This window comes from Dermacentor albipictus, chromosome 1 (assembly GCF_038994185.2).
Source record: "Dermacentor albipictus isolate Rhodes 1998 colony chromosome 1, USDA_Dalb.pri_finalv2, whole genome shotgun sequence".
Classification (NCBI taxonomy): Eukaryota; Metazoa; Arthropoda; class Arachnida; order Ixodida; family Ixodidae; genus Dermacentor; species Dermacentor albipictus.
The window spans coordinates 113,320,005-113,333,779 of NC_091821.1; the positions used below are offsets into that span (position 1 = coordinate 113,320,005).

The following is a 13,775-nucleotide window of genomic DNA, read 5'->3' on the forward strand; positions in this document are numbered from 1 at the left end:
CAATGATATTCAAAATGGGGGAAACTTCCCAAAATCAGCGTTGCTGTAGGCTTTAAGGGGAATGATAAAGCGTTCCTTTCCCCACTGCTGTCATAATGACTGTGAAAAAAAAGCACTCGTGCCTAAGCAGCTGCGGGAACTTTATAAATTATGCACTACTTGTGTCAGCTATATTATGCAGCTTATTGTCGGAAACTGATAATTATTGAAATGGTTTGGGACGGTGCTTAGGAACATGTTTACGCCCAACGAATAAAAATAAAAATAATTGTCCCCCTTCCCCTAACTTAAGACGTTCTACAATAACCACGTTAATATTGTGCGCGTTTTTGCAGAATTAAAACATTTATCACCATCCTCATCATTCTGCCCGCATCTAATATCGATCCGCCCCCATGCGTGCCCCCACGTTAATGCTTTAAAACCAAAACACCACAACATTATCTTTTGCTCGGTGTCACTCGTAATCCGTTAGGACTGTTCCACGTGCTTTGCTATGAACCCCATAATGAATAAAAAAAACAACATAAGAAGCTATTTTTCCTCAAATATTCCTAAATCTCGCGAAAAGTAACTGGCAAAACAATCAATTCCAGGCTTTACCATCAAGAAAAATAAAAGGAGAGAAAAATGCAGATTATCTCTGCTCATGCAAGATAATACGCTTTCCCGGCGATTAACATTTCATATACGTCTGGACGGCAATAAATTGCATAACAGGAGGGTGAGCGGTATATGGAAGCGCTACCGCCAGTCTGCATGGGATCGCACTGGTACCTTAAACCGACACAGAGATCACCATGAAGGTTTATGACGTGACACCGTACTTTGGATTTGTTGTTACTAATATTGAAGTGTAGGGTAGCAAACCAGGTGCAACGTGGTTGCATGCAACAGCCGTCCTCTCGTTGTGCCAGGGAAGAGCATCGCGGTAGTGCTAGAGGGGCGACTGCGCAGCCGACTCGTAAAAGGGTTGCTTCATTTTCGAAGAATTGCATTCGACAATAAAACAACCATGTTCTAAAAGGCAGATGCCAAATGCCGCATTAACGAAAGGATAAGGCACATGAGAAATGCCGTATTAAACAAAGCATTATTCGTTTTTTTTTACCTTTTGAAAGCACTTGCTTTCCGTTCCTCTCTTATGCCAGTGCATATTCGCTATACAGCACTCACTTATCGCTGTTTCCAGCACATGACTGCATGAACACGAACGCGCCCACAAATAGGAAATTTCCATAGAAAAAAAAAATCCGAGGATATCTGAGCAATTCCAATGAGTTGTGAATGCGAAGGCATTATTGTCCAAGTGAACGGCGCTGAGCGGTCCTTCGAGTTTTGCGCTGCGAGTGATGTATCATAGCATTACGTGTTGCCCGACTCAGCAAGCAGCATCAGCCTGCGGTGCCAACGCTCTCCCCATTCCCTCTCCCCTCAGGCAACCCCTGGCGCGCTATCGGCCAGCGGTCGTTTCCTTTCGCCCGCTTTGCTCCGTTGAGGCGCGGCTCGTGACGTGGCGTCGCAGCCAATGGCAATGAGAGTTTAGGGCGCCATTTCGCTGATACAGACGAGAGAGGCCGGCTTTTGCGCTGAATGGTCCATTTGACACTTTCGCATAAAAGAGTTCCATGGTGTGATCTTTGTAACCACTGCCGGAGTCTGCACTTACGGTGTACTAGAAAAAAAAAGTAACGGCCTTTAATATATCAATTGCTGGTTCCAAAAAAATATTGTTAAAGTGAGGCTATTGGTCAAGAGTATTGACGCCGTATGCGGTACTGGGAGTGACATACGCTCCGTAACACGCGATTTGCGCCCTAAAGCAAAAGCCCACGTGATTTGAATGATACGGCCGGCAGTGTGCCGTTGAACAATAGTATAAATGCCGTTGGCAACGTGATGGGGCGTAATACGTCCAAATGCAGTAGACGACGACATACTTGCGGAACAGCGGATCACGCGGCAAAGGAGACCTGCTTATCTGAAAAGAAACAATGGCATTCTATGGCTGTCGCACGATGAGGACCGTTGTCTGTGGGCAGGAGTGCAATATTGTACCCTTTCTAGTTACTTATAGCTTCGAACATAATCATGATTCTTCATGCCAGTTTCATCATCATCATCATCATCATCATCATCATCATCATCATCAGCCTGGTTACGCCCACTGCAGGGCAAAGGCCTCTCCCATACTTCTCCAACAACCCCGGTCATGTACTAATTGTGGCCATGCCGTCCCTGCAAACTTCTTAATCTCATCCGCCCACCTAACTTTCTGCCGCCCCCTGCTACGCTTCCCTTCCCTTGGAATCCAGTCCGTAACCCTTAATGACCATCGGTTATCTTCCCTCCTCATTACATGTCCTGCCCATGCCCATTTCTTTTTCTTGATTTCAACTAAGATGTCATTAACTCGCGTTTGTTCCCTCACCCAATCTGCTCTTTTCTTATCCCTTAACGTTACACCTATCATTCTTCTTCCTATCATTCCTCCATATCATTCTATAATTCTATCATTCATCATTCTATCTATCATTCTATCATTCTATCATTCTATCATTCTCCACCTATCATTCTTCCAACATGCTCTGTGGAACATAGCCCTATCGGAGCACTATCGGGAGGGTCAATAGCAGCAGGTAGAGCGAGTTGTACAACACCAGCAGAACAGTCTATCAAAGCAGAATGTGTAGACAGAAAGTGAAGGCCCATGATGAGGTCGCGAGGGCCAGTGCTCTAGTACATAAAATAAAACAGAAGTATGATGTCCGGCGACACTCACGCAAGCCGCAAACATGCCAATAACGGCTGGTGTTCCACCGTCGGCGACTTGCACCACAGGCGAAGGGGCAGGAGTGAGGACTTTCTTGAGACGATTCCGAAGCTGAGCATTCATCACAGATACGTGGGCGCCAGTGTCAATCAGAGCCGTAACAGGTACACCATCCACGTTCACGTTAATGAGGTTCCGACGTGTGCAAGGGCAAGGTCAAAAGAGGATTTTTGCATCGGGTCGGTTTGGCAGCATCACCTCCAGGCGCTGCAGCCGTTAGTTTTCCGGAAGGGTGCGCCGGAAGGAGCTACGGGACGGTGATCGGCGAGATTGGGGCGATCGGGAGAAGCGGTGACGTGATGAAGGAGAGCGGCTAGAGCGGGTAGGAAGATAGTGTCGCCAGAATTTGCTGGCCGCGTTTGCGGGGCGAACCGAGGAACAGCATGAGGGCCGCGGGATGGATATATATATATATATATATATATATATATATATATATATATATATATATATATATATATATATATATATATATACTCCGCCTTCTTTTTTTTTCAGCGCATTTATTACAGTAACAAGTAATCAAATAAAACAATTAATAATTGCGCAAAGTCATAGAATGGCGGGCACAAAGACAATCACACACGGAAAAGGCACTGTTCATACTTTGGTGGAAATGCTGGTTCCGCTTTAGAAGGATGGTAAGGATAAGCATCCCACTGAAAAAAATATGGTCGAAATCACATTTATCCGAAACATGTTTATGATGAATGTCTTAGCCACTCCGACGATGTTTCCCAAAAGGATAATACAGCCCCTGGAGAGCGCGGTGGCGCCTTATATTTAACTGCTATGCTAGGCTGACGCCGCGCTCTCTGAACCAGTACGAAGGTGAAACAATTTAGGCAACGCTAGTATTAAGATATGAAAGGCAGTATAGGCGAGAGGAGGACAAAGTAGTTGTACCTCCCCACTTTACAACCGGGGCTTGCCACTTCCCCAATAACTGCTGTGTTGTTATCGACAGGAAATTGCTCCGCACGCCACTGTGAATTTTTACTTCACTCGATACTGCACAACACAGCGCAAGACTGACTGCGTTGCCGATGTTAAACCAGAAAGAACATGCGCCTGAAGAACTGTGATTAGCTGACGCGCTATGATTCGCTGACGCTTGGCAGCTAATCTTAAAAACAGCACTGAGCTGAAATAATTTAAACAAAGCCAGTAGTAAAAAAAAAATGCAAGGCAGGTTAAGAAATAGAAGAAAAAGCCTTGTCTCTCTATTTTACCACCGCATATATGAAGCACCAGGACAGCATCGGTGACATTACACTCTGACCATTTGAAGGGATTCAAAATGACTTAATGCAAACTGCTGGGAAGGAAGCGCGTACGGCTTTTTACTTGCTTGCAATGTTGAAGTTAAATTCCGTATGCTGTATTATGCGCACATAACACCCTATTAGCCCAAAAAAATAATACCTAGGGCTGTTCTGCTAACAAGTACACCAATTTTTAAAAATTAAAAATTATATTATGGGGTTTTAAATACCAAAACGACATTCCGATTATGAGGCCCACCGTGGTCGCGGACTCCTGAAATTTGTACGGCATGGGGTTCGTTAGCGTGCACCTAAATCTAAGTACCACGGGTGTTTTCGCATTTCGCCCCCATCGGAATGCGGCCGCCGTGGCCGGGATTCGATTCCGTGACCTCGTGCTTACCAACCCAAAACCATAGCCACTAAGCAACCACGGCGGTACACCATTTTTCAAAATTTTTTAATGAAAGGTAAGAGTGTAGAAAGGATGTTTCGACGTCCAATCGAACCCCTAGGGTGCAATTTTAGTACGTGTGTATATTACTCGCGGACGGGAAAGGGAAGTAGCCCGCCTCTCGCATAGGCTCGTGGGTTGGCGCAGAATAGACATTGCATAAAAAATGACTACACGCAGATGTACTAATGGCGTTAAGCAAAACGGCGTTAAGGTGTACTAATGGTGATTAAGCCAAAGTTACGACTAGCTTGGCATGCCTGAGTACTTCGTTTATTTGATATGTTTTGTCTCAAATGAACGTCCAGTGCTGCGTCAAAGCATTTAGAAGGAAAAGATAAATTGAAACCTTTACACCAGTTTATTAAGGGCAAGTTGCAAAATTGTGTTCAGTGTGACAGCAGAGATATGTCGAATTGGTAACTGAATAAAAATCCGTACCCCAAAAGCTAGCTCCTAAAATTTTGTTTACTCTAGATATGTCAGACTAACGAACAAAAATGTTGTCCGTTCTTTGAAATCCATGGTTATTCGGTGACTGCTATAAACGTTCATATAAATGGGTTAGTTTTGTTCAAGAAAAATTGCGCGTAAATTGTCTATAGATCCAGTGAGTGATAGCCTTTTTGACACACTTGTAACGGTTCTTATCAGAATCTCAAGACCTTGCAAAACTCCGGTATTCCCAGAGAAATTTATTCAGTGGGAATAAAATTCGAAGAATAAGCAGAAAGGCCAAAACATAGATATCAGCAGGAGGAGGAGCCTTGAGAGACAGAGAGACAGAGAGAGTGAGAGACAGAGAGAGTGAGAGAGAGAGAGAGAGAAAATAAAGCTGCATTTGTTGCTCCTTTATTCACCTACAAATGTTTTATGCATAGGCCGGGGCCACGAAAGGGACAGTAAGAAACAAAGTGCCCATTTCTAAAAGGCCGCTCTCCTAGCTGTGGCCTTACAGTTTTGCTTGAATATGAGATGAAACTGTAGTGTAGCGGGTACAGATAAGTACTGGACAATAAAAGGCGACTGTCTCATTAATTTCTCTCTGTTCACGCTTTCTTCTTCTGTCATGCTTTGTTAAATATCTCTGTCCTCTCTTTTCAATATAGCAAAGTTGTTATTTTTTGTAGCTGTAGTATTTTGCAGGTCACTCTGTTCAACTGCATGCATCTCGTGATTTACCGTTTCTTTTAGAGCTCTTTGTTTTTTCATTCCTTCGTACCTCCCGGTTATCGAGCTATCTGTCTCCGAGTATTTGCAGCGTTGTGCTCGAGGGCAACAACAACACGCAGACAGGAAGTTGTGTGCCATGGTCGGTGGCACACGAAATTACAAGCACCGACGCGCTCACCTTCCTTTTCGATTTGATGGCTTCGATCTGCTTGGCTGTGCACTCGCCAATGCTTTGGCTCCCCCACAGCTCACGGCCAACGCGGAAGTAGGTGAAGGCCATCGATGTCACCGGTATCATGTAGGTCACAATCAGGATCACCACGTTGTACCTGCGTGTGCGAAGTTGCAGTACAGCAAGCGCCTTATTCGTACGAAGTACAAAAAAAAAACATTCCACTGTGTGACGATGGAATGGCAGCGAAAGCTGAACACAGTCAAAGCTCTCAAACGAAAAGCCATGGACCATCCTTTCAGAAGCCCGCTTCTGAAAGGATTTCTCCTTTCCCTAAGGACCGACTGACCCATGTTCAACTGCTGTTCACATGGAACCCTTCTCCACTTCAGTCCTCAAGGTTCTCACTTGAGTATTTGCTACTACCACCAAGATCTGCACCAGCGGCGGCTCCAGGCGGGCTCACGCCCGACACCTCCAACGCCCACCGCTGCGGCCCTCCTACTCGTCGCGGCTTAGCACCCCCACATTTCGTGCTTTTCTGCAGGCGACGGCCGGGGATAGGCGCGACGCTAGAGCGCCATCCATTTTCGGGGCTAGTTGCTTCGGCAGGTGAGTTGTTACACACTCCTTAGCGGATTCCGACTTCCATGGCCACCGTCCATGACCGCTTTCGCGGTCTCGAATCGTACTGAAATTCAAGATCAAGCAAGCATTTGCCCTTTTGCTCTACGCGAGGTTTCTGTCCTCGCTGAGCTCGCCTTAGGACACCTGCGTTACCGTTTGACAGATGTACCGCCCCTTTTCGAAGTCTGCTCCCTCAAATGAAATAAAAGAAAATAAAATAAAAGAGGGAAAAGCCCGTTCCTACTAGCGCAATAACAGGCTTAAACCAATCAAAAATAAATGAAGAGGGGCAAAAGCCCAAAGCGGAAATTTGGATAAAAAAGCCAATTGGAAAAATAAAGGGAGGGCACGGTAACTGCTAGTATCCGAAGGCGAGGTCAGCGAGGGCACAAGGGCCTCGCGCAGAGTGTTTATTGATGTCGCCAGAGAGAGGTAATGATGATGATCGGCATGCTGAGTGCCCAGGTAAAAATGAAGATTGCAAGGAGGATGAAGACCCCGGTCAAGTTCCTAGGTCAGCCGGGGAGCACCAGAGCCGGGACGTGAAAACCTGAAAATCTTAAAAACATTGATTAGAAATGGCGACAGGGACTGCCCGGGTAGTAGTCCCAGGGCAACCACCGTCACCAAAATGCAATGAGCAGTCGCTTAAGGAAGAGTGATTAAAAGAGGTGACAGGGACTGCCCGGGCAACACAAGCCCCCGGGCAGCCACCGTCACCAAAACCCAAGAAGCAAGCGCTGAGGGCCACTGAAGCCTCCATCCGAGACATTAACGTACCTGCACCAGGAGTTGGACATGGGAGGTACGTGATAAGGAAAGGAAAGATAAGTAACAGGGAACTACCACGAAGGCGTCGTGCAGAGGCCTGCGCCAGTGCCTAAGTACAGCCGCTGCGAAAGTGAGGAATAGGGGGAGCAGGATAAAAGAACAGAAAAGGAAAAGAAATAAAGGAGCGGAGTGTGAAAAGGACATACACGGAAGGGGTAACAGGTTGAAAACAAACAGGTTGTACCGCCCCAGTCAAACTCCCCGCCTGACACTGTCCTCGGAACAGGTCGCGCAGGCCCGACCGGCACCGCCCCGAAGGGAGACCGGGGGCCCATCGCTTGGCGCTAGAAGCGTGGACAACTCAATGGTCCGCTTCCCGCTCCACCGAGTAAGTCAAGAAACGATGAGAGTAGTGGTATTTCACTGGCGGCCACGAGGACCCCGCCGAAACGAGGCCGTATCCCGTGACCTCCCACTTAGTGCTATCGCTGCTATTCCATCTTCACAGAGTGGAATGGCTGCCCGGGCTCGCGATTGTCGTTTTCGTTCAGCATCGCGGGAACTTACTTCGTCGGTGGTCGCTTCGCGCTGGCGCCATTTGCACTCTCGTTGCTGTTCCCTCCGGCGCTCGTCGTACGCATGTTGTTCTTCGGGTGTACTAACTATACGTGCCCGCCCCATCGATAACGCAGCTGTTTTTAGCGCCGATACCTCTCCTGCTTATACACTGCGATAGCCTTGACATCACGCTATTTTTCACGGCGAGCGTTCTAATCTGCTCCGCATTTTTACATCTGCGCTGCCGCACTCTACCCGTACGTGATCAGACACAAAGCAAACAGTGAACGCCATTGTGTATGGGTTAGAAATCGCTAAGTGCGTTTCTGTTGCAGCACGCCGAAAAAACTACGGAAGGTTATTCATATACAGCTCTCGCTGTAAAAATTTATATTTAATTTCAAATTTTGATATGTGGAGAGGAAAATGTCATATGCAGAATACTACCTCAAAGCCCCAAAAGGCCGAATTATACATGTACCTGTTGCTTACGTGATTTGCGTCTTTCGAAAATTAACTCGTATACCTCCTGTCCCGCATCTCGAAACCACTATAGGCTTGCTCAATTACCACTGATGGAAGCATGAAGACTCATTGGCATATCGATCGTGTACTGACACAGTACCCCAATTAAAGCTGAGGCTTTGCGTTTAATGGAAACGAGCGCAACCAGGGCATGCAGCAACTGCTAAACGCTGAAGCGCCACGAAACCAGACACGGAGACGTAGTCTAGAACATCGGTTGCTTTCGATTGACTGTGTTTTGTATTGCTGATGTGCTCACAAATAAATCTTGTGCAATACTTTGGTCGATCAATTGCAGTTGTTGCTTGCAAATATGAAGCCCAAGGTCAACAATCTGAGTCAATAAGTAATACAAGTCACCACATTGTGTTAATGGCATTAGTAAACTAGCAGTGTGCATATGATTTCTATTTCTGTATACTAATTCCTTTTAATCAGAAGTGCATAATCTTTTATTGTAGCAAGAACGCTGCTTTTTAATCACTATAGATAGCAGCGACTCTCGTATTATCTTATCTGCACTATAACGAAAGTGATCGTGTTGCCTGAAACTGGTAGGGATACCTACCTGTTGGCTAAAAAGGACGGCAAAGAAAAAGAACAGGAAACTCATTCTCTGGCACGTCATTTTCAGCACTTGTAGGATTAACCATCAGAAGAGATTGTAATCAAAACTTTTTGCGAGGCCACGCTTCCCTCCAGCATGAATTTGTCTCAGTGTGGTTGTCGTGCGCACTCACGTGATGCACAACAGAAACCTTGCAACCTCAATGAACGTCTTCCGCTGTAAACAGAAATCACATTCTATGTTTATTCATCTGGAACTGTAACCAAAAAGTAAGCGTTCTAGGTCAAGGGCATATAACTACGAGTAATTAGCGCTAGTAAATGAGCTACCAGAAAAGTTCACAGGTCAAAGCCCTCGCGGTCACATGGGGACATTTACGGCGGTGGCTGTGTTGTGCTCACCGGCGACAATCTGAGTTGAACGCAAAGGATCTTCGGCGTTGGACTTTCAAAAAGCCGAAAAGATACGCATGGGCTACACTCACACGTATTCGTCGTGGCTCTCGGTGACGTCGCCGTCGGGCCAGAAGATGTAGCATATGACGCGAGAGTCGCCGTTGGCGAAAATCTCTGCCTTGGTGGTCGAGTAGAGTATGTTGGGCAGCGAGAGCAGGCTGCTCGCCACCCAGATCCAGATGGCGATGTTCAGCGTCGTCGCCCTGGACATCCGAGGCCGCAGTGGACGCATGATCGCCATGTACCTGCAGGCAGGCCCACCTCCGTGAGACGGCACACAGCGGCACCGAAAGCGACCCGAAAACAAACATCGCAAGCAGAAGAAACAAAACAAAAAAGGAACACCATTAGCTAACCAAATGTTTTATTAATCGTCCTTATATGTCGACTGGACACTTCTTTTTTGAAACTAAAGGAGCAAGCTGCTGCTCCTTTCGCGTAAACGATACTTTTCTTGTATACTATACTATTCGTATCTTTTCTTTGTATTGCATTATAGTATACATGCGATTCTTACCGCTACACTTGATTCTGGTCTAACTGCAAAGATTCTGTGGCCGCTCTCATCCGAACTACTTGCTGTACGTTTGGGGTCAAGTTAGTTGCTGATGCTCATCAGCCTCTATTGGCAAATTTTTGTTATTACTTTATTATTTTACTATATAGTTGGGATTTATCATGATCGAACTCCCGAGGTGGATGATGACCCACTGCCAGCGCTCGATGCTACTCCTAGCCTCTTCCGAGAGCGCAGTGGGTGAGTGGGTGAGCGGAGCATCCGAAAGCACGTGTAAATCTGTCCGCAGCTGGTGCCCCAGGGAGGGCAAGCACTTCCAGCTTGCGGTGCGCCATAGGTAAGCACTCTTCAATTTCGCGACTAAGGCCTGCGCGCACGCCTTGTCCGGTCGTGCTAGCCACAGCACAGCAGTGGCTAGCACGACTAGCAGTGCTAGCCACAGCACAGCCGGAGAGGCCCAGCACTCAGCCAATTGCTTTATCGTTGATTGCCCAGAAGGCCCGTGTCTGCGATGCCGACACTTTCAGAACTGCCTGCCGGTCGCAGAAGCTTTCGCAAGATCCTTCAACGTCCCCAACTAGATTTGGCCGGAAGTGCCGGGTTATAGAGGCTTTTACGTATCAGCCTCTGGCGCCTATCAGCGTTCTTCGCCTTTTCGCTGCTGCGGCGACCAGGAAATTTGTCGTGCTCTCCGAAGCAACCACAAAACGAGAGCAGACCGCATAGAAGATATCACAGCTGCCCGCTTTGCTTCTGTGCAACAACACCTTCAGTTACCCCGAAACTTGCTTCGTGAGACGAGATTACCGCCGACCAGAGCATTCTTATGATGTTGATAGCAGCTTCGGTAACAAGCAACTCGCTGGCCATTCGCAGTTAGTGCCTCCGCTTTGTAGCTTTGTTTTTACTTATCTATTCGGAAGGTTGAAGCTGTGGTGGTAGCGCTGCAGAGGATAAGGCGCACATGTTGTAATTGCAAAAGACCTCCCCCCCCCCCTCCTCACATATATATAGTGAATCACAGGATCCGGCACTTCAATAGTTCAAAGAATTAGAAATAGTCCTGTTAGTTTTCCTACGCGCTTCCATTCTTTCCTATTCTTCGAATTATATATATATATATATATATATATATATATATATATATCCACAGACTGCGCGAAAATGGTGCCTGTTCAAAGGCATCCTGTCCGGGATTGCGCACGAGCCCCGCGCCTTGGAGACCTACAACAGCGAGAGGCACAAAACTGTGCCCATGGGAATCTGCTAAGGACCAATAACCCTTTTATCGTCTTCAGAATAGCCGTGAGACTCCGCGCAAAGACGATTGGTATACACAGGCACTCTTCCGAAAGAACAGAAAAAAAAAATATTCACGAAGGGCGACGTTAATTAGCCACTTCTGCGAGCCCGGGAGCCAATAGCACAGATCATTACGCGACCAGCGCTGTCCGCGCAGCCGGTTTTGGTCGTGGGCTCCGCGCCCTGAGCAGGCGCGCGCCTCATTAACAAAGCGCTGCGCACCCAATATTCATTGTCTTCTGCCATACCTCCCGAGACAAATTGACCGCGAATCGCCGGTATTCAGGCGCGATGGCAGATGGGGTGCCCGCGGAAATGGCGCGATATTAAATTTTCGATTTATGCGCCCGCACTAATCGATCACGCCATGCCCTCGAAACGTCGTGGCCTACTTTAGGAACTTTGCCTTGTAGGCCTGGCCACGGAAGGCTTTTCTCACTACTCATATGAGCCTAACACCTGAGCGCAGACATGCGTATTTGATGCATGACCCTCACAGAACGTAAACTGATCATGATCAAGTCTCCGTCTCGAGCGGCTTCATATTAAAATGCGCTAATCTAGTAAGACATGTCAAACTGGCTTCCAACAGGTTGTGACTAGTACCAGTGCATATTATTTGCTGTAATTTGTTTGCTGGCGAGGTTCAGCAAAAAAAAAGAAAAGTAAAAGGGCGCGACCTAGCTGGGCCCATCGATTTTCGCAGATTTAGCAACAATAGTGGTTACATGGTAAGTTATTTAGTGGACAGCACTCGTATTTCTCCGCCTATGTGTGGGTGTGTCTGCGTGTGTCTGCGTTTGGTCATGCATGTAACAGCGGGGGAGGTTATAGCAGTACAGAATACACACAGCCACAGATATATTTATTAAGATGAAAAAAAAAATCTTCTCACCTCACCCCATCCGCCTGTGCAGAGTAACCAACCGGAGAACTCTTGTGGTTAACCTGTCTGCCTATCGTTCTCTCTCTCTCTTTGTCTCTCTCTGTCTCTGTCTCTCTTTCTGTCTATTATGATGGAAAAACTGAGAGGTCAGCTTTTTTATCATAAATCAAAGTTCTGACCAGCTATGCTCAGTATTCGTGAAGTGGAATGAGAATAAAAAGAGATAGTGAGAAACGTGTTGATGATGAGTACGAAATGATACAACAGGTTGTGTCGGTGTGCGGTGCAAAGAAAACAGGGCCAGAATTCCCGATGCATTTCGTTCATGAAAACTGCTTGTCATTGGTCGCACGCACTTGGTAATGATATGCTTGCAATCGCAATTGGCTAGCAGCCCTTCTTACAAATCACTCTGCTGAACGAAAGAAGAAGAGGAACCGAGACGCTAGATTTTGTAAATCAGTTTCAGTTTCAGTTTATTGACTGAAGAAAATGGCAGTGAAAGTGGATGAAAAGATAACTTGCCACCGGTGGGAGCCCAAACCACAACCACCTCATTACGCGTGCGTTGCACTACCAATTGCGCAACGGCAACGGCTATCAATCCGTCCACTAATTTTAATATTTATGTTCACCAGATATAGCCCTGAGAGTGTTAGCCAGCGTCACTCAGAGCCATGGTGGCGGATGTAAAATATTTCCTTTTGCCCGATGACGACAGTTAACGCGTGATCTTAAGAGAGTAGGCACGCGGCTAATTTGACGAATACGTGACGTTCACCGTTCATACGTGACGCGTAAAGGGGCCATGCAACACTTTATCGAAGTCGTAAAATGCCTTTGACATGGAAGGGCGCTACTTTAGAAATATTTTCCACCAAAAAGTACTTCAATGCGTTCAGTGGAAACGGAGTTACCGGCAATCAACTCTGGTCCTTCATTCCCTCGCGGTGCTCTCGCTCCTTCTTCCACAAAGTTATATCTACGGAGGCTACGGTGGAGGGGGACGGTGCCCGCTAGTCACTGCTGCCCAATCACGGTCGGCTGCACGTCAGTGGGCGCTGCTGATAGACTGCCCACTGAATGTCACTGCTGCGCCCAGGTTAAGTTTGGTTTTGGTTGGCAACGCAGACGGCCACTGCTTCCGGTTTTGGCGCCAACTACAGGCTAAACTCTCGGACTGTCCCTCGACTTACGGTACAGTTTATATGCTGCAATGGCGAGCACTGTCGTTCTAGCTGTAGCGTTAACCCGTTAAACGTCTTCAAACTAAGTCAAAGAAATTAGGTAAGGTATTCCCCGTGGCCAACGTAGGGCTTTTCCCGTGGCAAGTTCGTGTTGTTTAAGCGACGACCCGTTTTATGACGGTAGCTATATAGCGCTTGGTGCCGGACATGGCTTCGACCAATACGCCGACGCACCACTGCGCAAGGCAACACGGAAAAGCAGGGCTCTTCAGGTACCACTACCGACAGCTTGTGCCACATCTAAGTATCCTGCGCAGTCGGTGGCACAGAAGTGTCCGCCCCGAATACAAATCTGCTCCCGCTGCTTGGACGCTGGTTGTTCGATGCACTTTGACAAGGCTTGCCGAAACTGCGCGTCTTGCGGTAACCGGCGCAGTGCATTTGTTATCGCTGTCACTGCCTTTGCAGCGAAGAACTGCATA

The 13,775-nt window shown here is 47.2% G+C and overlaps 1 protein-coding gene across 12 annotated transcripts in view; it reads right to left on the reverse strand.

Moving 5' to 3' along the window:
- The window catches only part of LOC139049454 (tachykinin-like peptides receptor 99D), an 880,050-nt gene that overhangs the window by 37,682 nt on the left and 828,593 nt on the right, over window positions 1-13,775 (reverse strand). For all 12 annotated transcript variants that reach the window (XM_070524895.1, XM_070524903.1, XM_070524896.1 and 9 more), the window contains 2 exons: window positions 9,431-9,646; window positions 5,904-6,054 (listed from right to left, as the gene is read on the reverse strand). In XM_070524895.1, coding sequence (XP_070380996.1) covers window positions 5,904-6,054; window positions 9,431-9,646 — 367 coding nt within the window. The remainder of the gene's footprint in view (window positions 1-5,903; window positions 6,055-9,430; window positions 9,647-13,775) is intronic.